The 23638-nt window shown below is 38.6% G+C and overlaps 1 protein-coding gene across 3 annotated transcripts in view; it reads right to left on the reverse strand.

Moving 5' to 3' along the window:
• Positions 1–1413: 1413 nt before the first annotated feature.
• LOC137277779 (uncharacterized) overlaps positions 1414–23638 on the reverse strand; it is a 43234-nt gene continuing 21009 nt past the window's right edge. For all 3 annotated transcript variants that reach the window (XM_067809705.1, XM_067809706.1, XM_067809703.1), the window contains 22 exons: positions 23359–23528; positions 22436–22539; positions 21153–21233; positions 20791–21015; positions 19827–19931; positions 19099–19236; positions 17574–17675; positions 17332–17367; positions 11917–11943; positions 10037–10180; positions 9683–9814; positions 8646–8819; positions 8172–8270; positions 7763–7897; positions 7403–7566; positions 7032–7125; positions 6301–6436; positions 5818–5909; positions 5266–5334; positions 4582–4784; positions 4089–4167; positions 1414–3680 (listed from right to left, as the gene is read on the reverse strand). In XM_067809705.1, the coding sequence (XP_067665806.1) occupies positions 3630–3680; positions 4089–4167; positions 4582–4784; positions 5266–5334; positions 5818–5909; positions 6301–6436; positions 7032–7125; positions 7403–7566; positions 7763–7897; positions 8172–8270; positions 8646–8819; positions 9683–9814; positions 10037–10180; positions 11917–11943; positions 17332–17367; positions 17574–17675; positions 19099–19236; positions 19827–19931; positions 20791–21015; positions 21153–21233; positions 22436–22539; positions 23359–23528 (2560 nt within the window). In that variant the 3' untranslated portion in view covers positions 1414–3629. The remainder of the gene's footprint in view (positions 3681–4088; positions 4168–4581; positions 4785–5265; positions 5335–5817; positions 5910–6300; positions 6437–7031; positions 7126–7402; positions 7567–7762; positions 7898–8171; positions 8271–8645; positions 8820–9682; positions 9815–10036; positions 10181–11916; positions 11944–17331; positions 17368–17573; positions 17676–19098; positions 19237–19826; positions 19932–20790; positions 21016–21152; positions 21234–22435; positions 22540–23358; positions 23529–23638) is intronic.

A 23638-nucleotide genomic window follows, 5' to 3' on the forward strand; every position in this document is an offset into this window, starting at 1 on the left:
TTGCCCATCCTTTTTAGCAACAATCTTGTGTACGGACGTGCTTCTTTTTTCATTATGGTAGCTATGATCCTGATATATAATTCGACCTGAGACTCATTTTGCAAAGTTGAAAAGAAAAGTGTGGGGGTTGATTTCCATTGATCAAAAAGGTGTGTGTGAGTTGGGGTGTGCAGACGGTGATGTCATCAGAGGTATCAAAATTTGTCAAGAGATGACATGTGATGACTGTGGTGTCAAATACAAAATTTGGATGGTTTTGGGACACACATCATGCCATGATCTATTAGGACAACCATTAAACCTGCAGGCCCAGTCATTATCAGTTATACCACCCATCTGAATAACAGAGTGAAGCCTATATCGGTGTCCCCACTGTGATACTGCTGCAATATTGCTAAAAGCAGGGAGTAAAACCTTACTATGACCGTAAATGCAACTGTTTGGTTTTGGCTTGCTGGAGACCCATCTCAGTTGTTCAGTCCATTATAATAGTAAACACAACACTAACACCTGGAATGCTGAGGTGGAACTGAATTGTTAGCTCAACAGGTTCTTGTGAGCTTGTGACTAACTGTACCATTTCATAAAAGTGTCAGGAAACCACCTGGCCATTTTGGGGGCATTACGGTAGTCTGATGTTGAAAGTATTTGCTGTCATGCCAAAGGTCCGTGTTTGTCACATGACTAGGCTGTGTGAAGCCCTTTTTTTTCTGGTGTAACTCGACTGCTATATTGCTGGAATATTGCTAAAAGCAGCCCAAAACCATACTCATGTTGCATCATATATTTGCTGATGGACCTAGTCAAATTGTTTATGAAATGAATGTCAGCAATACTGACATGTGTAACATCGGGACAGGTAAAGTACAGAACTCTCCATTCTTCTCTATTTAGGACCAACATTTTTACAGCATGTATGAAATGGGAGCATATTATCCTTATGGTACTTCTACTTGTGATTTATTGGTGCACCGCAATAACGTAATGGCTTGTCAGCAATGAAATGGTGCAGTGATAATTGAGTGGCTTTGATATGCTGTTAGCCTCACACAGATTTATTATCATCTTGGGCCTCCAAATCCAAAGGGAAGCAAAGAGAAGTCATTACTCTGGAAAACTTTGTTGCAGTTCTTTTTGCTCGTTTTCTAAAGAAAAGAAATCTCTCAGTATCTGTGATGTCCATATGCTTTCAACAATAAAAACAAGGCACGTCTAGTTGTCTAGTCCAGACAAGCCAAGTTAATTTTGCTTGAACATTCCAAGTACAGTAGTACAGTATTATTCAACAAATAATTATTTAAACTTAACTCTGACATGAGCCACTATCCTGAATTAAGACTGATGAAATATGTATGTCCATCCTCACTTTTTCTTGAAGGCAGACGATGAATGCCATTGACAACAAATGCCAGGTTAGAATGTAAAAGAATTTAGTGCTTTCACCAATGTAAGATATCCAGCTTGCTTCTCCTGCAGCAAGACATCATAAAGACAAGGACCAGCCCTGTAGGCTAATGCAAAATCACAGAAAGCTTCATAAAAAATGTGACTTGTTTGATTTAATAGAAAAAAGAGGTTTCTATGGGCATGGTGTTATTGAAATTTTGTAAAAAAGAGAAGTTTAACAAAAAAAATACACATATGACTTCAACTGTTAGCAGATACACAAATGCTTGATCATATAAACTTGTGAAATTTGTAACAAATATATAAACTCTAAAGACAAAAGGACGGAATTAATGTCAATCTCATACAAAATGCACATGAGTAATATAATGCTGATATATAAGAATAAAACATGGATTTGATACATAAGTGATCAGTTGTTACATTGCAGAGATACACCAGTCAACCATGCCTGTACATGTTGTACACATACTGACAGCTGCTACAGTACCATAGTCGTGTAATAATCAGGAAGTCCACCTGCACACTCATTTTATACAAAATCTGTTTTTATTCCGTGTATAGTCCCTTGTCCTAAAGTTTAATTTTCAAGGTACAAAAGTGGTAATTTGTGAGGACAACAAATACTGTTATTTGCCAAACTAACAAGGAATAATATTAACATAGTAGTTACATGGAATGGGAAGCAGTGATTTGTGGGAAGGATGATTATTACATGGAATACTGCACCATGTAACCTGTTTGCTGAGATAAAATCTTGCTATACACAGTAAAATATACAACTCAACTTTTGGTAAGTGTGTTTATGTCACACTACCTAAATGCTTTATCGATTTTTCCTCCATCGTGAAAAAATAACATCCCCATCAAAAGGGGGATGATATATTATATACAAAACATTTTTTTATACTTGCGTTTCCTATTCTCATACTTACAGATATCAGCTGAAAAAATAATACAAACAGTTCTTATTGTATATTATTTGTTGCTTTTAAATGAAGAGGCTCCCCCTCTAACATTTGCATCTGTCAGCTGCTTGATCCATCAGGTGCATTACCACTCTTGAGCTCGATAAAAAACAAGGTTGTCCGCCACTGACTTATCGAGGCGTCTCCCATTCTCGTGGCATAACGAGGAAGTAACATTATGAAGTGTGAGGTGGAGGAATCCTGTTGGAAAGGGGGGAAAAAGTTCTGATTTGTCGAAGTTGGTAACAACTCACCAGTATTCATTACATTGCAAAATTTTGATCATTCACAGACTTGGGCCACTTCCTAGTTACCTTTCAGTGATGTAGACAACTGCTAAGTATCACACATCAGCGATCTTGGCAGAAAACATGTTTACCACGAGAATTGGAGACAGCCCTATACTTTCCCAAATGTTCCTGTGTATTGTGATATGGTTTCTGTTGCACTTATAAGTATCCTTATAATACTGGTTGTATCTCTGAAGTCATGCATAAAATTATTAAGATTTTATCCAAGAAAGCAAATTGCACATACTAAGATGAATATAGACTATTCCATAACCAACAAGACCCAGACAAACCCAGGTTACAAATGTTGAAACATAAAACACATGTTATAAAGGGTGTAACATTGGTAAATATAAATATTTCATCCATGCAGGATTGTGCGAGCATTGTGTATATGATTGAAGGAAAAACTGATTTGAAAACCTTCAGTATGCATACATACTAATTTTCAAACACTGGTAAAAATTAACATAATCATGTCACTCTCTGAGCAAAATAATTCAGCTACATTATTTTAACGAAAATTCTTGTTCACAAGGTTCTGGTTATATTAGTTTTTTACCTTATTACAAAATAATCTAAACAGAGAAGAAACTCTTTCAACACTATTCAAACAATATGTGCCATACACAGTGTATCATAGTGGGGACATGTTGGGGGTTGAAGTGTTTGCCGGTCACCCGAAGGCCCACCTAGGTGTAATGTGAGAAGCCTTTGTCTGGTGTCCCCAAAGTGATGTTAACACTGGTAACACTATACTCACACTTCGCTCTATATCACAGTTTCAAAATAACTGGAATGCATATAGATCTGGATTTTGATTGTAAGCATTTAACCATGAGTTTAAAATTTTAATAATGCTGGACGGTTTGATATATTGATCTATGCCTATGGCCTTGTTCTCCATTTGAAAATATCACAGATTCTTGAAGTATTCAACTTGCTTCATGGAGTGGACACATAGCTACTGTTCTTCCTCATCCACTGACTCGCCTTTCTTCATCTTCTGGATGATCTGAAACATAAAACATCAGCTGTAAAACTCAAGAAGAAAACGGCAATATCAAATCACAGGGAAATGGTTGGGTTTTCTAGAAACATACTTTGTCTGAAAAATGGGTAAGGCACAAGTGGGCATCTTTCTTATACTTTCCATGCATGTTCATGTAAGTGTCCATTCTGTCTCTGGAGATTAGGGCAAAGTACAAAACAATCCTTAGACCTTTCATGAATTAATTCCAAATTTAATGACATATTAACCAACTATGTTTCATAACTTGGCATCTCATGACATTGCCCTCAAACAAAAATCATCAAAAGACATCATTCTAAGTTGTTTGGACTGGCAATATCATTTCTCCTTTGAGCCTTTAAACTTTACCGCATCAGAGTCTACTTCACTCTAGCACATTAAAACACTTACCCCCTTCAGTCTTAAAATCTCCTTATTGTCAGCATTTTTAGATGCGTCGTTGGTGATCAGTTTCACACGAGAAGCGTATCTACAAACAAAAGATGTTTGTGTGAGAGTGGTCCAACACAACAGTCAGCAGTATTACAGACATATGTCTATAAGACAGGCCAGACAAATGAGTGGCTGATAGCAGGTTGAATGATCACTTTGATTACATGAAACGTCCTATAGCACGCACGCACAAGCTTTCATTAGAGAGATAACTGACATACATAAGAGAGATAATAGTCTTATAGCATTTTATTATGTAAGCATATTTTTCCAGTTACCTGATTGGTCAAGAGGCAGTCACGTGTCCGTCGGAAGAAAAGCATAGTGACATCATTCGTTTTTTCCATAAAAACATGTATTGACATCATCACCAGTCTAAAATTGCTTCATAGCACACTCAATGGCAGCTTATGTGAGAGACATCATACTGACTAACAGAATGAGAGCTTACGTGAGGGAGATAACAGTCTCATCTGTGTTGTAGTCGGCAGGGGAGATGTTGACAAACATGAGCGTCTTCGCATTGCCTCCGAGGGAGTCTTGCATCAACATGGTCAGCTTGTTGTTCCTGTAGGGGATGAAGGACTGCTCACTGCTGAGTGCTGAGATGACGTCACCAAGGGCTGACAGCGACTTATTGATGGACATGGCTTCCTGTACACAGACAGTGAGTGCAAAACACAATTATATGTTATCAACCATTCTCCAGAAATAAATGGTTCAAACAAATAAACCAATGTTACCCAAGGGAATGATTGACAAAAACATTTTTCTCTCTATATATTTCATTATATTCTTGCAGGTACGTCTTATGCATGCATGCTTTGGTTAGCCATTTATCCACTTTATTTCATTTTTCACACAGACAGATGACAGAAAACAAACTTTGAGTTCTTACATAAACTGTAATGGGACGCACTAAGGTTTAGATTAGACTGGTCACTGTTAAACTACCTTTCATGAACAGCACAGGATCTTTGAGCCAGTTCAAAGTGCCACTCACAATGAGATAACAGGTGTTTGAACTTGGGGATAAATAACAGATTGGAAGTGTATATTACATTCACTATCATCGTCACAAGGATGTTTCACTTTTAAGGAAATATTGTTTTATTTATTAAACAGACATCCATACCTTCAGTTGCTCTGCCCCAGCTCCTGTTTTGCCCACTCTCTCACTGCCAGCCAAGTCAACCAGGCTAAGCTGCAACAAAGGTACAGGATGTGAATGAGGTGCAGACGTGACAAAGTTTGATGTGACAAATGTATGCACTCTGTATACTTTCTTTGTTCATCATTTTCTGGCTATGTTGCACCTTGTACTTAAGCAGGTTCCTCTGATTTCTACACAAAAGTGTTTGTAGCCCATTTCATTTGACACACTATCCTCCTTGAGTCACATAAAGTAATGGATGCGGGGGATCATCACTGAGGAGTGAGTGAGTTTGGTTTTACATCGCACTCAGCAATATTCCAGCTATATAACAGCGGTTTGTAAACAATTAAGTCTGGACCAGACAATCCAGTGATCAACAGCATGAGCATCTATCTGCACAATAGTCATCACTGAGGAATGTAGGAAAGATGAAATAAAAATATACCAGGGAACAGATTATATATTTGAAAGTATTGTTTCCATGCAACAACAGGTTTCTGTGAATGTGAGTCTGTAAACTATCGGCTTCACCTTTCCCTTCAGCACCTGTCCAGTGACCTTGTTTGTACTTTCCATCACGATGCCAATAACAAGATGGGATCGGGAACTTTCAGCATTCATCTCTGAAACACAGTAAAGTAGTCATATACCCATTTTAAGGGATAACTATCAAGGTGCCAGCTGGCACACAAAACATTTATTCATGACGACTGGACAAGACAGAAGAAAAGACAAGACTGATGTACACAAGTAGCACTGATGACCCGCTTACAATATTCTCAACTGATTGGCTCACTGTGTCACGTGTGATGCATGGGTATCACACTAATTAAAGGGACCATCTGTCTCACGTTTACATCTCACACCATACAACTCAGGAAAATCTCAATGACACAGGAGTGAGATACACAGATTCTGTTGCCACCATATTGGAATAAACTATGTCATAAATGGATCAAGTCACTGATTAAGTGATAAACCTGCTCTATTCAAGTCCCGGAACTCAGAACTCACTTGTTGAAGCTACATGTCTGTTCTTTGAGCCCTCCTCGAACAAGGCGAACAGTTCCTTGGTGTTGGAGGCCTCCTTCACAACAGCCCCCTGGACAAACACCATGCCCTTCTTGTCCTTCTTGATGTCCAGTTTGTCCTGAATACAAATCAGATTTAGAGCTATTTCTGTTATCATTATATTAAAGTGTGTCAGCTTAATGAGAGAGTACACCACAAGGTGAAGCTGATCTTAGACATGTACCATTGTGGTGAAACCCACGAGGAGGAATGTAGATGACAAATCTAGAATCATAATCAGTTGGAAACTGGGATTCACAAGGAACTGCACCATTTCTTTGCATATTAGGTGTATATATCCAAACATGCAAACATAGTCATCTATATCACAAATCATAAGATGCTTGACACCAGTCATTCCCACTGTATAGTAGTATCACAACATCGACTAAATAAATAAATTTACAAAATAACAGGGATATCGGGAAAATTTCTGGGGCAAATCTGTTGTTGTGCATAGAGTGTTTATTTTGTTTATCATTTTGAATATTGCAGGAGCAACAGGGAATCCTTCCCTGTTCATTATGAAAATATTGGCATATACATTTCTTAACTAGTTTCATATTCTCATAACTTTGGCATCATTGGCCTGTTTTCTTCTTTTTCTGTAAACTTTTAGGCAAACAGCTCTTAAGAACACAAGCCTTAAAATATAGTTTCTATTACTGACTTACATCATCTAGCTGCCCTGGCTTTCCAAACAGATCGATGAGCTTGTCGTTGTACAGCTCCAACATATAGCAAGTCACTCTCACTGACATCTTAGACCTGTCACAAGCAGTGTTAACAGTTCATATAGTATATCAGTAACAACAATGGCAAGACTGATATCAATGAAGACTTCTAGGGAAGGACACACAAAATGTATACAGTAACAGGGATTTGGGAAAGAAGAGAGAGAAGGCCTGTGACCTCTAAGTACTTCTCCAATTGTATTTGAATCAAGAAACCAGTAAATGTTTAAGGATTATTTGCCTGTTTGATTTTGATCGCTGACAGCAGTAACCTAGTTTTGACCACTGTTATGTAAGTCCCTATAACCAACCTGTTTTCCTGTGCCAGTTCAAATATCCTGTTGAAAGCTCTAGGAGCAATGCCAGGGTGGTTTTGCTCCTTGTCTCCAATCATGGTGAATGTCTTACCAGAGCCGGTCTGACCGTAGGCAAAGATGCACACATTGTAGCCATCCACAGCCGACTGGATCAGGTTCTGTGATGACAAAACACATCCATTATTTTTTACAAATTTTAAGGTGTCTGTCATTTTCATCAAATTCAAACATTTTTTTTAGGATATTACAGACTGAGTGAATACAGAGATACTGTTTCATTTCATATAAAAAATTCAAACTATCCAAACTGACCCAGAGATGTGTTGGAGTTGTGCTGAGGATCTTGGTACTCACATTGGTGTCCTCAAAGATCTTTTCCTGTGTGCTGGATTCCATAAACACCTGGTCAAATTGGAACTCCTTGAGGCCACGCTGACTGGACACCTCGATAGAGTACTCATCGCCTGACCTCAGCACAGAGTAGTTACCCTGGAGACATACACAGATATGAAACCTAGACTCTTTCAGTGCAGTGATGAGTCTTCTGCTTAGAGTTAAACATAAAGAGAAGAATTCTTTAACTGTGAATGACTACATTATGCTCAGGGTGCGCTGCCCCCTCTCCCATGAAAATATTTTCCCTGTGGCATTTCCCCCTAACTTTTGGACTTCATGACTTTGCACAACCCCCCCTTCTCTGAAATCCTGGATCCATCCCCGATGCTAAAGATCTTTGTATAAATTGTGACAGTGAAACAGGTACCCTTTCTTTCTCCGAGGTACTAAGGGGTCGAGCACGGCAGTAGACACGGATCTTGCCCTTCATGTCCTCCACCATGTTGTAGTACTTCTTCCTCAGGACCTGCAGGTAACACAAACATTGGGGGGAAGTGAGTGAGGGAGCATGGTTCCTGGCAATATTCTAGCACCAGAAATGGGCATCACAAATGGTATACATGTGGGGAATCAAACCCAAGTCTTCAGAGTCATGAAAGGATGCTTTAATCACAAAGCTACCCCACTGCCCCCATTTGGGTAATATGAGTGAGTGATTGAGTAAATGATGTGAACCTAGCACTGCTTTGAACAGTAGTACAATCTGAAGTTACGAAAGTCTTAGACATTTACCACTGTGGTTAAAGCCATGAGCAACTGGAAACAATATAAAAAATACAATTTTGGTCATGATTATTCATTTATGGGCCACGCAACAACTTTGACATTACAAACAACTGACCCTTTCACTGTTGAAGTTCTCAGTAAGTGTTTTGTTTTCTTCTGTGAGTCTCTTGAAATCCTTCTCCATGTCCTTGACCTTAGTGGCAGCCTCAACACCTTCCTTAGCAGCAATTCCAAGAGCTGCCAGTTCATCCCGTAGTTTCTTCAACTCAGTTTCCTGCTTGTTGCATGTCTGACAGAATACAAAAAGATTTGGGAATGTATGTATTGGATTTATACCTTCAGCTGAACCATAACACATAAGAAATCTGACAGTGGTTTGTCACACCAACAAGAAGACAAAGTCTTCAGTAAACTCCACAATGGCAAAATACTCTTCATGGATATGTCTACTAGTTATGATTATGTCAAATGTTTTGGTGTGTATATAGCAAAGTGAAAGGAGAGCATTGAAAGGTTCTTAAGTTCTGCTTCAGAAAGGAGCACTACCACCAAATACAGTTGAAGCCAAACTTGGAACAAAAAATATTTTAATCAGAAATCCCAAACTACCCTAAGGCACCAGTACACCACCAGACTTATCTATGTGCAAAGTTTGGTGAAGAAATAGTGAATGTTTTTCAAGTTCTGGTCCAGAAAAGAGCACAACTACCAAATTCAAAGTACTTGTTGCCATGGAAACACAGACAAAACATCACTGAGGATCATATTCCTTAACTCCATCTTCACACACGCGCGCACACACACACACACACATACAAATATTTCCATCACTGACTGGTTCAGTTAAGATGTTTAGAAATTTTGAAATTTGTAACTTATAATTTGAATTTGATAACATTGACAATGTTATATAGAATGTGAGCCTTTTGATATTTGGATTTGTGTCCCTTCAACTTCGACATAACAAGTTATGATAGCTATAGTTAGTTAAAATCCTCATGGACGTATACATTACGACCAAAATTTTAACAGTGGTTTCTACACTTCTTCTATTATTAAAACATGTTATCATTAAAACAGTAACTAAACAGATAAGATAAACATGTATAGTCTTCCTGTGTCTTGCCCTGAAACCAAATTTATCCTACTGACCTTGCCCAGTTCCTTGGTCTCTTCCTCTTTGTTTTTCAGACTTTCAGTCAACTTCTCAGTCCGACTCTTCTCCCATTCCAGCTTTTTCTCCAGTTCCTTGAGGATCTTCTCATGTCGCTTCATCAAGTTTTTCTGTTGGACAATGGAAATTGAAATTCCAAAAGATCAGTGAATAAAGACCAGATGTGTTTTGAAATGAAAACTATATAAGTAATACATTACAGTAAAGATGTATAGACACCTATACGCATCTTTATCTTTACGTAAAGAAAAAAATCTGGAAAGTGCAGAATGAGTGACATGAGTGCTAGTTACATAACATGATGCAGCACAGACAGTTCAGCAGTGACTTACATCAGCAGCAGAGTCTCCATCTGACTTGCCCTGCTTCTTGGCATCTACTTCCATCTGTTTGATGCGTGCATTGAGGGATGTGTTCTCTCGCTTCATCACAAGCAGCTGATCCTTCAGACCCTTGTCGGCTGGCGCTGCTCTACCCTGGTACACACACGACACATTAAAACAGGAGATCTCTGGTGGGTGGGGCCACCCTGGTATATACAGGGGATAGTCAAACAGGGTTCTCCCATGGGTGGGTCTACCCTGGTACACACAGGACACATTAAAACAAGAGATCTCTGGTGGGTTGGGCTACCCTGGTATATACAGGGGATGGTCAAACAGGGCATGTCAGATGGACAGGGCTACCCGGATACATACAGGAGATAGTCAAACAGGGTTCTCCCATGGGTGTGTCTGCCCTGGTACATACAATAGACAGTCAAACAAGGCATCTCTGCTGGGTGGGGCTACAGTGGTAAATATAGGGGATATTCAAGCAGGGGATCTCTGTTGGGTATGGCTACCCTGATACATACACAGGATAGTCAAGCAGGGGTTCTCTGTTGGGTGAGGCTACCCTAGTACATACATGGGATAGTCAAGCAGGGCATCTCTGTTGGTGAGGCTACCTTGGTACATACATGGGATAGTCAAATAGGGGATTTCTGGGGAGCGGGGTTACCCTGTTACATACAGTGGATAGTCAAACAGGGAATCTGTGGTAGGTGGCTACCCTGGTACATACAGGAGATAGCCAAACAGGGGATCTCTGGGGAGTGGGTCTACCCTGGTACATACAGGGGATAGTCAAACAGGGGATCTGTGGGGAGTGGGGCTACCCTGGTACATACAGGGGATAGTCATGAAGGGATCTCTGGGGAGTGGGGCTACCCTGGAATGTACAGGGGATTCTCAAACAAGGGATCTCTGGTGGGTGGGGCTATCTAGGTACACAATGGGGATAGTGAAACAAGGGATTTCTGGTGGGTGGGGCTACCCTGGAAAATACAGGTGATTGTGGGGATTTCTGGAGGATGGGATGACTCCGGTACTGATACAGACAGGGGATAGTTAAACATGGATCTCTGGTGGGTGGTGCTGCCTTGGTATGTATAGGGGATACTCAAACAGGGGACCTCTCCCCAATCTGGTGGTTATAATAAATGAGACCTTGAAGCAGAGTGTTCAATATTAATTAGAATCTTGATATTTCTAATGAAAAATTAGATTTGCCAAATTGCAAAACAAAAGTAGACTTATTTCAAAAGTAAATCTTCATATTGTACTGTTGATAATAATGTAGGTTTTTCAGACTGTATTGATATAGGAGAATGAGATATATCTGAGACGATCATTTGTGAAATTCCCCATACATGAGTTTGATCAAGACCTACCATGGATCATGATCAGGTTAATTATCATATGCAAACACATCGTGTGCTGATCCTGTCAGAGTGTGTGATTGAGTTAGGTTTTACTCCAGTCCAATATTCCAGCAATACTACAGTCAGGGACAGCAGAAATGGGCTTCAAACATTGTACCCATGTCAGGGATCAAATCCAGGTCTTTGATATAATGAGCTAAAATTTTAACCACAATGCTTATAACCCCCACTGCCCAACATTCTGGCACAACTAAGGTACATAACTCAACATTACAAGTTACTGCACCTTTAACCTCTTTAGGACCTGAGATTGCATAACAGAGGTAGTAGTATTATGTTTATGACAGGAAAGGATTTTTTTCTTATTGAATAGCTGGTTTCACATTCACCTTTCAGAATGTGTTACAAAATACTACCATGCACCAAAAGTATATAATATAAAGAAACTGTAGGACAGGCAAAGAAAAAGACAGTGATGGTTAGGATATGTTGAATGTCTGTACTTACTCCTGCTGCCGGTGCGACTGCTCCCGCCTATAGTGAAACAGACCATTATGTGTGTTAGTGACCCATCCATTTACATATATATCACAATTACAGACACAAGTAAATTGACAATCACCAACTATAATCCCCTTGCAATACTTATAGTCCATTTCAGGTCAAATGAGGATGACAAATGATCACATAACTCAAAATTGGGGTAAGTGCACAAACATAGATAAGACTCATGGTCCTGAAACCTCTGTACCCAACAGGATCTGAAATCTGACATTTTTTGATTGATGATGGAAAAAGGTGTTTAAGAAACCATCATGTACCATACCAGGGGATGACAAATAGCTGATAGAACAGTGCCTGAACAGCACTGATGTCGTCTCAGTGTTAAAATAGCACAATATTGCATGATTGTTCCCTAAACAAATTTTTCCATGATCAGTAGAAAAATAACAATTTCAAATCCTGTCGGGTACAGAGGTTTCAGAACCATGGATTATATTTGTGTTTTATGCACTTATCCCTATTTCGAGATATTTAATCATTCATCATTCGTATTTGAACCAAAACAGACTACATATTTCCTTAGTAGAGGGTGCAAACAATAAAGTCGTATATGATAGGATATCAATACTTATATGAGAAATATTACTCATGTCATGTATAATTTATATTGTCAACGTAAACATTGAGTTAAAGAACACATATTTCTGAAATGAATATTTACAAAATGCATCTGAGTAATCCTTCAGGCCGAACATTTAATAAACATAACTACATGTATCAAAACAAAAACTGGACAAATTTGTTTTCCACCGAACAAATCATCAACTAATTGTTTAATGTACGGTGCCTAGTTTTCCTATGTGCTTTGGCTGTGACATGCATACTTATCATCTTGATTTAAAGAATTATAATACTGGGTACACACAGTCTGTGATTCAGGTTTTGGGAACAACCAGTTCATTTGTGGGAAGGTGGGATTTTTCAGCACATAAATATTTTACATGTTACATTAGACAAAAAATAAATAAGTGCTCCTTTTTGTACAAAGTATAATAACCTGTGTTCAAAGAACAGTTATTGTTATTTATCTATAAAATTCAATTGTGCAATTGTTTACACTGGAAAAATAACTGAGCTCCTAAGCAACTGGAAAAAGAAAAATGATAGAAAATGGTGATTTAAAACAAAATGTCCACCCCTCTGCACATAAATGAAATGGCTGCCTCGTTGAAATATGTGGCATGCAGATTCTGTGGTCATGGATATCAAATGCTTTATGAACATATTTCACAATGTGGACTGATTGCAAGGGGATATCATTAAACAACACCACCTCATGTAACAAGTACATAGACATGAACGTAACTAACTACAGGATTGGCTAAATATGACGCATATGCAACAAGATTGTGTTATTGATCATTCATCAAAATCTATCAGCAAGAACAACAACACAGAAACCCCTATGTTACAAATATGTAGACTGTACTGCTAAGACATGAAACAAACTACCTGGATCCTCTCCAACAAAGCAATCCTAGAGCTAAGATGACATAATGCCTATACTTAGGCTTACAACAGTCATAGCACTAATATTTTGTTCTCTACGAAGAAAATATATTCTAAAACATCTACAATGTTTACTGCACAAATGTTAAATGTTCATAAATCTACCTTGAGACACAACTAGGTACACATACAACTAAATACAAGCATGTCATTCTCCAGTGTCATGTGACATGCATTTTGCTGCATGACCAGGCTAGGGTGACTGACATTCCAGTCTACTTGGTGTCAGCAAGCTAGAAAACAATGTACTAAACATCATGCTACTTTATGCTATTTGTGACTTGAGTAATTTTTCTACAAGAAAAACACTTACCAAGATTTTATCCAATTTTTTATAAATTTTTCTCTATAAAAACAAATTGGATATAGATCATATGTATTCACCAATCAAGCATTATTTAAATTTCCAATGTGTTTTAAGCATCTGTGAACAATGTTCATATTTAAAAAAAACACATTGATTTTGAAACCTTTTTTTAGAAAATGGATAAAGAGCATTTAAGCTCTAAGGTGCGATGATATTCCACTGGCAGTCTTTCATGGCTTCAGACAATGGATTTGTCCAAAGAATTAGGTGGAGCTAGTCTTAAAGGGGCACTGATGCGGAGCGAATAATGTTTCTCGCCAACGGTCGAATTACGAAACCAAACTGCAAATTGGTCAGCGCCCGCTCCTTCGACCGTGACGGACAAAGGAACTGGGCTCCTGTCCATATTAGCAGAATTTCTTCACCTAAACAGTCAGGAGGCCGGAAGCCATCATATGACATTTGTTTAAAAATATCCATGGTATTCCTTGTCTGATCGTAACCAAATATCCCAGCAGTGTAGTTCTTATCGGATGCTTGGATGATATAGTTACTGATCCAATTTGATCCTATTTCTGTGTTTTTAACCTCGATATTTAATCATGTTACATGAAAATATGATGTCTACAGGCACGTAGCAAGCCATTTGTTTCAGTACGGAAGATTGCAAAGCTTTATATATATAGGTAGTTTTGAGTGTTGGTTCAGCTGTGATAGCAAATATCATACGTAAATTTTGGTAGCTACGGTAGCTACAATGGTTTATTATTTATGATAATAAAAACACACAGTTGATTTATTTGAATTCGTAAACAAAAAACGATGACTTTGCCTTTGGTAGAGAAATCTGAAAATTTTCGTATGTTAAAAAACCCTTATTTCACCTATTTACCCAAGTACACAGCAAATGCCTGTGTGTATTCCTTATGTAACGAAATTCCGTTGGTATCCTCAAAACAGTTTCGGCCCATAAGTGTTTTCAGGCTGCATGCGACACAGAGATTACATCTTCCTTGCTGTAACCCGCGTTTGATGGTGTAAACCTACACGTGTTATTTGTCATCATTCTCTGGATGGTCAATTAATGAATTTATAACAGGTATAATTAGTAGTAACACCACTTCGGTTACACAACAAAGGTTCCCATTTGGCATTTCTCCTGTCTGGAGTGAATACTCAACATTATAAATTAAGGTCTGTAATGGCAGATGTATTGTATGTTATGTAATATGTGCATGTAAGTGATGCAAGAGGGTTTATCAGCTGAGTTACAAAAAACAAACATCGATCAAAGGATTAACCGATAACACACTGATTGATTAATTACTTTTATCTTCTAGCGGATTTGTCAAAAGGCAGTGTGTGTAGATGACTACACCCTGTCGTAAAGGGTGAGTGCAAAAACAACATCGTCCCTTCAAAGAATTAACCACCCTTGCGTTGATTGATTGATTGCTCATTATTGGAAATTACTTAGAATAGTGGACATCATACAGTTAGTTGCCAGGTGTGCTATCTTGGGAGACCAATGAGAGGTTTATCTGGTTTTCACCAACGAAACATGTGAAACGATGTGTTACTTTTTCGCAAACTAGACAGTTGGAAGACACGCGACACAGAGCAGGATTATTTACCAGCTGCAGATGAATGGAATACGATTTCTTTTACGTGGATATTGATGGATACATTCCTGAACAAGGTAGTAGCCTGACACTGTTGCTATACAATTAGTCTGTTTTACATTCATTATTTGCATTTTGTTTTAATTTATTTGTTGTAGCATTCAGCAGAATCTGTATGACAGAAAACACACACTAGATCGCGTATGTGTGTGAAATAGGATCCACATTGGCAATCTATGCAATGTATAAATGTTGCTGTTATGTTAGAAATTTACTATTAGTATAAGCAGATCGTGTGTTCTTTTATTAATTTTCAGAATCATACAAATATGACAATAAACTAATTAGGGTTATGAGACAAAATATAGAGACGTACATTGGCTTCGTTATTTTTCCGTCCGAATAGTTTTTTACCATTTCTACCACTGGCAGATGATTAACCTTCAAAGTGTTTCATTTGTTTTCATAATACATTTGTTATGAAGTAAAAATGACTTCACCTAAGTTGATCTGTCTATAATTAAACTATCAATTGCGCTTACGGAATGCGCAGTAGAGGTCATGAACCAGTCATGAATTCTGGGATATCATCCGGGTACTCACGGGAGAAAAACAATAACAAAAGTTTACACCAGTCCACGGAAATTGCTCCGCATCAGTGCCCCTTTAATAAATGTATTCAGAGAGCGAAGAGCATGGCATGTCATGTGACTGCACGCCAAAATGCATGGGCTCAAGGGAAGGTACTCATGTGAGAGTAATGATTATACATCCGCTTAATGAAGGGAACTTCAAGGGATTTAAGTGTTCCACTACGTTCGGATAGAAGAAGGAGACAAGAATAATAAGTTAGGATATGGAAAATCTTTTTGCTAGATTTGTAGTGCTGTATATGTGCGCTTCTTGTCTGCACTGCTATACATTGTCAATAGATTTGTAGTGCTGTATATGTGCGCTTCTTGTCTGCACTGCTATACATTGTCAATAGATTTGTAGTGCTGTATATGTGCGCTTCTTGTCTGCACTGCTATACATTGTCAATAGATTTGTAGTGCTGTATATGTGCGCTTCTTGTCTGCACTGCTATACATTGTCAATAGATTTGTAGTGCTGTATATGTGCGCTTCTTGTCTGCACTGCTATACATTGTCAATAGATTTGTAGTGCTGTATATGTGCGCTTCTTGTCTGCACTGCTATACATTGTCAATAGATTTGTAGTGCTGTATATGTGCGCTTCTTGTCTGCACTGCTATACATTGTCAATAGATTTGTAGTGCTGTATATGTGCGCTTCTTGTCTGCACTGCTATACATTGTCAATAGATTTGTAGTGCTGTATATGTGCGCTTCTTGTCTGCACTGCTATACATTGTCAATAGATTTGCTTATGTTGTTTGATCAGCATTCCCCAGAAGTTTGGGGCTCAATTAGGAAGCATACAACCTTATGGATAACAGCTTGTCTTTTTAATAAAGTAACATTTTGGTATTAATTCTGTTACTATTAGCTTGATCACAGCGTAAGAATCTACACTGAAATGTCACACTCTGCAGACAACAAGAAGTTGAAATCCATAAAATCACATCCTTCATTTTTGGCATCCATTATAAAAGATGATACATAATGCTTAAAATAAGTCATAGATGACCTAAGTCTGTATATTACTTGAGACAGTCTGTCATGCCATGACAAATTAACTATAACAACTTGAAAAAATAGCCCTTCTGAGTAGTATACAACAGCTGTAAACACAAGTCAACTGACATCAATCACTTGGAGCAGATTGCTTCTGGTATGTACTGAAGTGCCTGATAATTTCCCTTCATTCGTGGTATACCATTTTCTCCATCAAGTATACTAGGATTCAGAATACACCTGTCAAAAAAGTTATGTCCAAGCATAAAGAAGGGAGTACTCACTGGTTTGGCTGGAACCTGGGCCTGCAGCTGTTTCACCTAAAACAAAAACATGTATAGTGCTTATATTCAATGGCAAAAAAAAGTTAATAATGAAGGTCTGCCCTTTGCTGAGTTGTGTAGTTTTAGTTTCTTGTCAATGTTAATTTTTGTTATCTTGTCTTTTGGATGCCAAACACAAAAGCAGTTCTGTTTCTTGGCGATTGAAATATACTGAGCCTTGATGATTGATTAGTCTCCCTTACCTTGCTCTCCAGTGTTGATCTCTGCAGTTCCTTCTTTTCCAGCTGATTGGTCAGTTCCCGGACAGCTTGTTCCTTCTCTGTCCTTGCAGCCTTCACCTTACTCTGTGATGCAATTATATACAACAGCATAGTATAAACAAAAATCTGGAACTGGTAACCAATCTCTGTACATGTGACTAAAGGTGGACTAGGCTGGTGCTACCTGAAGTCCTAGCCTTAATACGACCATTCAAAAAGTACTTGTCTGTAACTCCAGATTGAAGAGATAACTTAAGCTGACAATAAATGATTCTCCAAATGACATTAAGTATAATGTCTCAACTTCAAATGACAAAACTTACAGTATGGGGCTTTTCTATATTTACAATGAATCACTTCACTGAGGTGTTTTCTTCAGTATGTTGCCTCATCTGCACTAGTCTGCAAGTCCAGTCAAATCCTGTTCAATCTATTAAGCTTAGTTAGTAGTCGTCAGTACACAGGCAAACTGTAGCGCAAATGGGGTTGTGCAGCATAGAGAGTATGACAAGTCTCCTTATATGCGAGCGAAGCTAGCAAAGGTTGGCAATGTACTTCCATCACTTCGGATCAAAAATAATTTTTCATATCAACATAAAATATCGCCACCATCAAAGGTACATTCCCACTTCCTCACTTGGTTGTGTTCTCATATTTCCTACCTCATGTTTAATAATTACTGACATGAAATATGTTTTATTCAACATTTCAAACACCACTTGTGGTATTCAGATCGTTCTTTGCTTCCATTACCCCTGTCAGCTTCCGGTTGAACGGAGTGACCGAACAAGAATAAGCAAAAATTAAAAAGAAATACCATATTGCCTATTTTTATCATGAACCTGTTGGAGTTTATTTGACTTATATGTCGTTGCTATTGTTAGAATTTTCATAACATTTATTCTACATAAAAACACTTCTGCTGTAGTGGGTGAATGAAGCAGGGGAGATAACGGTAAGTATTCCATATGGAATTTCTTCACTCCTTTGAACTAGAAGCTGGCAAGGGTAATGGAGGTGAAGAACGGTCCGATATACCACGAGTTGCGCTTAAAATGCTGAATAAAAAATATTTAATGTCAGTAATTGTTCAACATGGGGTTGGAAATTTGAGAGAACAACCAAGTGTGAAGAAATGGGTGTATACCTTTGATGGTGGAAAATATTTTTTATTTGGGCATGAAAAAAATTCTTCAAACCTAAGCAAGGAATGTATGTTGCCAACCTTTGCTCGCCTCGCTCACATGTAAGAAGACTGGTCATTTTCTCCATGCTGCGCAACTCACTTGCACTACAGTTTGCCTGTATTCAGTATTACAACACTGAAATCTACCATTCTGAGTGAATGAGTAAATGACATGCAGCAAATACCCAGACACAAAAGTTTCCCCTGGACCAACAAAACACAGCTGGAATACATCATCTAAATTGGAAGGATAGTTCGATGTCATAGAGTCATTCAAACTAAATCATGCAGACAGGAAATGAACTGTTACAGGTGGAGTACCTCAAGGTCCCTGTTGGTAGCCCTCTGTGTCTCCAAGTTTTTATTGGAGAGTTTCAGTTTGTTCTGTGCCTCTGTCAGCTGTGCCTCGAGACCAGCCACCACCGCCCCTGAACCAGTTTTGTCCTTCTCCAGCAGAGACTGAAGACAAATAACAGTCCATTATAGTGAGTGTGACAGTGAGTGTGAATGTTAGAGTATGTGTGAGTGTCATGTGAGTCTGCAAGTGAGTGTGATTGTGTGAGTGAATGTGTGTGTTCCATGTGTGTCTGCAAGTGAGTGTGATTGTGTGAGTGAATTTTTGTGATGATGTACACCGACTGTGATGTTCCAGTTTTTTGGCAGCAGCCTGTAGAAGACCTGAATCTGGACAAGACAATCGAATGGTTGATATTGTGAACAGCAATCCATGGCTGAGGATGCTGACTTCGACTTTAACCATGGACAACTCATCAGTGACAGTGAAGATTTATTTAAAGGGAGTGTTATATCAGAAGTGGCAATCCCAGGCAAGTTGGATTCAGGCCATTCAAAACCATTTACACTCCTTATAGGTGTAGAATAAAGTGGAAGTCATCAGAGATTAACAAACACTGGTCTCTGATGTATACTAGTGAATACTTGACAAGAGAAAAAAATCACACTAAGCATTGAACCACTTCATCTAGTCATTCATTCACACTATACTATGAAGAACCTGACTACACATATAGTTAATCTAGGGTCCTCACAATTTTATTCTGAAGATTTTTCATTTCCTTTGCAGTGTCCACTGGCACATTAGCCAATCTCTCAGCCTCCAGTTCCTCAGTTCTTTGTTTTGCATTGGCCAGTTCCTGAAACAAAACACATAATCAGGGTTTCTAGAGCCCTCATACAAACTCTCCACAAGTTATGAGTTCTATTTCATATAGCTGTAGATTTCTACCCCTGCCTCTATGTAAACAGGGATATTTCATTACTTGCTATGACATAACATTTATACATATAATGGTTGTAGTCATTAATGTAATTTTGTAGAATGAAATGTCATTGGCAGAATACTGTTATAGAGATCTACACAACGGAAAGAGAAAGAGCTGACCTTGCAATTGACTAGTATGAGAACTTAGTGTTAAAAACACTTATCTTACCTCACACATGAATGTCGCTCTCTGATTGGCTAAGCACTATTCTATTATTTTCAATGTACCCCGCTTACAGGCGATGTACTATTGTCTATGTAGACAACTGGGAATTCCGAAATCTTCTGATGCTTCATGGTAGTACTTCTTTACCTCAAATACCATTGAATCACGCATGAAGCACGAAAATTACCAATGTTTTCTGATTGAAAATCGATGGAAGGGAGATAACTCTAAATCTGTTTACCTTGTGTCGTCTGCAAAATGGCAATTCGCCTCGCATTCAACAGAAGTGCTTCAAAATTAAAATTCAAGTGTTCGGTAAGATAAATATGTTGTTCACGGGTCCCTCGGGGTCCCAAGGCGTGGGGAACATAAACAAACCTTGAGGGTACATGAGCCCATGGACCCTGAGGGACCAGTGAGCAACTTATAATGATGAATCTGGCCTGGGTGTACATCTTGAAGACTGCTCTCCAATGGTAGAGACATATTGCAAAGCCTAAAAGCTGTCTCATATTATGATATTATTAAGTAACTGAGGTCCCATATACGGAGTAACGGCTCTCACCTCCTCTTTTCCCTTCAGTTTGGCCTCCAGTATCTTCTTGTACTTGTCAATCTTGGCATCAAGGTCTGCCCTTTCCCCAGCCAACTCCTCGTTCATTCCTGTGACCTGTTTCTTGGCTTCCTCCAACTCCTCACGAGTCTTGTCATGTGCTGTCTTCTCTTCGAGGAGGGTTGCATTGAGGGCATCAATCTCCTTTTGCAGGCTTGTCATCTCATCAGACAGGTCCTAGCACACATGCAAATTTGCACATACAAGACTATGATATATTTAGTTATATTATACATGTGTTTCTGTCATGGGCTCCAGGTCAAGTTATGTCTCAAATATACGAGTTATGAACCCCAAACCACAGCGATACTCACCTCTGTAGGCAGGCCAGCATCAGGCAGAGATCTTTGTAGTGCAACCTGTTCCTGGAGAAGTTTCACTTGACTCTCCAGTTCCTGGTGATTGAAATGTTTCATACTGTTCTAGTGTTTGACATTATATGCGAATTTATTTTAAGAAAAGTTGATACACAGAGTCTGCATATCAGTTTTATCTGCATAATATTGTTAAATATGTAGGTAAATTCTTTTGAGGAAATAAATGAACAATAAAAAGACTAAAACATTGTAGACAATACTTCAGCACAAGCCTTGCTCCTGTTATCAGCCACTCAGAAAACAGTTGTAATGCAGTAGTTTATGGTGAGATCGATTCATAAAAAAATTACTTGGCTAGTCAATGAAATGCTATGGATTTGCTCATATATTGGCTTTGACAATGAATGCTCGAATTGTTTAACATACCGCATTTACTCTAAGTGACTGGGAAATAGTTTTTCAACAGACTTTCCAACCTGGCGCTTATTAGAGACCTGGTGCTTACTGCAGACTTGGTGCTTATTACACTTCATGAGTGTAATTAATTGTCCGTGATATTACATACTCTCCAAAAACCCATGCCATGTGGAGAACAGGACGTCATGACTACAGCATCCATTCCTTTATAAATCTATTTTTGGATCAAGGGAGAATACATTAATAAAAAGACATACCCGGCACTTATTAGAGTCCCAGTCCTTATGTCTTAAATCGCTGTTTTACCCCTGGCCCTGTTTTATTAGAGGCCTGGTGGTTATTAGGAACCTGGCATTTTTTTTAAGACCTGATGCTTATTAGAGGAAATATGGTAGTTAAAGTTGTGGAGAAGGATTTACACATTGTGCCAGTGAGGGCACAAATCAGCCTGATGAAATTACCATTTGGTTTCCCTAATGCCAAAAGCTTTGCCTGTTTAATCAAAACAATTAACACAAAAACATAATTGCATAACTTTTGACAAAACATCAAACTTAGAGAGATGAAAAAGTTACATGGATTGACAACTTCTTTATTGAAATATGAATGTCATTTGGTGTAGATGGTAACACCATCATTGAGCAAGTGATCATCACTTGCAACCCTGCACTGCAATAAAGAAGTTATTCTAAATCCTTGTGACGTGTTCCTCTTCATCACACTAACTTCTAAATGACACAGGAAGAAGTAACATCAAGCTTATTCATCCATTATCCAAACATTTGGGAAGCTATTTTTCAGTTTTCTGACAGTAAGCAATCCCTAATCACTCTTATATGGTGCAGTTAGAGAGAAACAAGTACCTTTCTGATCTCCTCCACACGAGAGTTGTCCTCCTTCAGAGCCTCATTCTCAGATTCAAGGTCGATCACTTTTTCATCAAGAGCTGACATCTCTTGTTCTGCATCTTTAATGATCAAATTGTTGGCACAAATACATATACATGTACAACTCAAACATGCACACACACTTGTAAACAAACACACACACTCTATCTCTGAATGACATTTCCATAACTATTAGCTGACTGTTCATGAAAAGCAAATATCTGTATCTCCTGCCAAATGCCTACATCCTGGAATAATCTGACAGGCATTAGTTTCAGACAGTATTTAGCAATATTTCTGCTATGTCACTTCAGTGCCATCTAAAAAGTGTGTATGCTCAGTCTGAGTATTTGTAACCAAGGACTGCTGTATTTATAACACCATCCCAAAAGAGCCTAAGTGACTGACATTTAAGGAAACTTGATAAATTTTTAGGTGTTTCGTTCTTTTTCCACCTTTGAAAAAACAGTTTTCCAAAAGAGGAACTGGGTCTAGATTTTCAAAGCTCTCTTAGCGCTAAGATAGTCAAAAGTTAATGTTAATGTATTGCACTTATGACTATCTTAGCACTAAGACAGCTTAGAATATCTAGGCCCTAGCCAGTTCATGTATTTTGTGTAGCACAACTGAATGCTTGGTGAGACTCTTGGTATATGTATCATACTACTGTGTTATACTGATATTGGTCTGCATAACATTGGTAGGTAAAGATGTCAAAGATGATGAACCTGGAGCTGGCCCAGATCCCCAGTGGTCCGCTATATCACAGCAGGGGACACCACAAATGGGCTTCACACATTGTACCCATGTGTAGAATCAAACCCAGGTCTTTGGCACAACAAACAAATTAACCGGCAATATATGATCCGCTGTAGTGCTCTGCAATAAACTGCCCCCACCTTTCTCCTTTGCAGCCCTGATGGCTGATGCTGGTCTCTGCTGCTGTAGTTCCTTAACCTTGACAATCCCAGTCTGCAGCATGGTGAGAGCCTGCTGTCTCCGCCCATTGTCGTCAACCTCCTTCACAGTGGCATCCACTGCCTCATGCAGCTTTACACACTCCTCATCCCTGAAACAAAGCAGCACTCGGATAATTATCTAATTACTTTTATATCTTCATTTCTATTTTATTGATATCAGTTGCTTCATTTTATATTTTGTTTCTAACATATGTTTTAA

The sequence above is a fragment of the Haliotis asinina genome, chromosome 3, assembly GCF_037392515.1.
Source record: "Haliotis asinina isolate JCU_RB_2024 chromosome 3, JCU_Hal_asi_v2, whole genome shotgun sequence".
Taxonomy (NCBI): Eukaryota; Metazoa; Mollusca; class Gastropoda; order Lepetellida; family Haliotidae; genus Haliotis; species Haliotis asinina.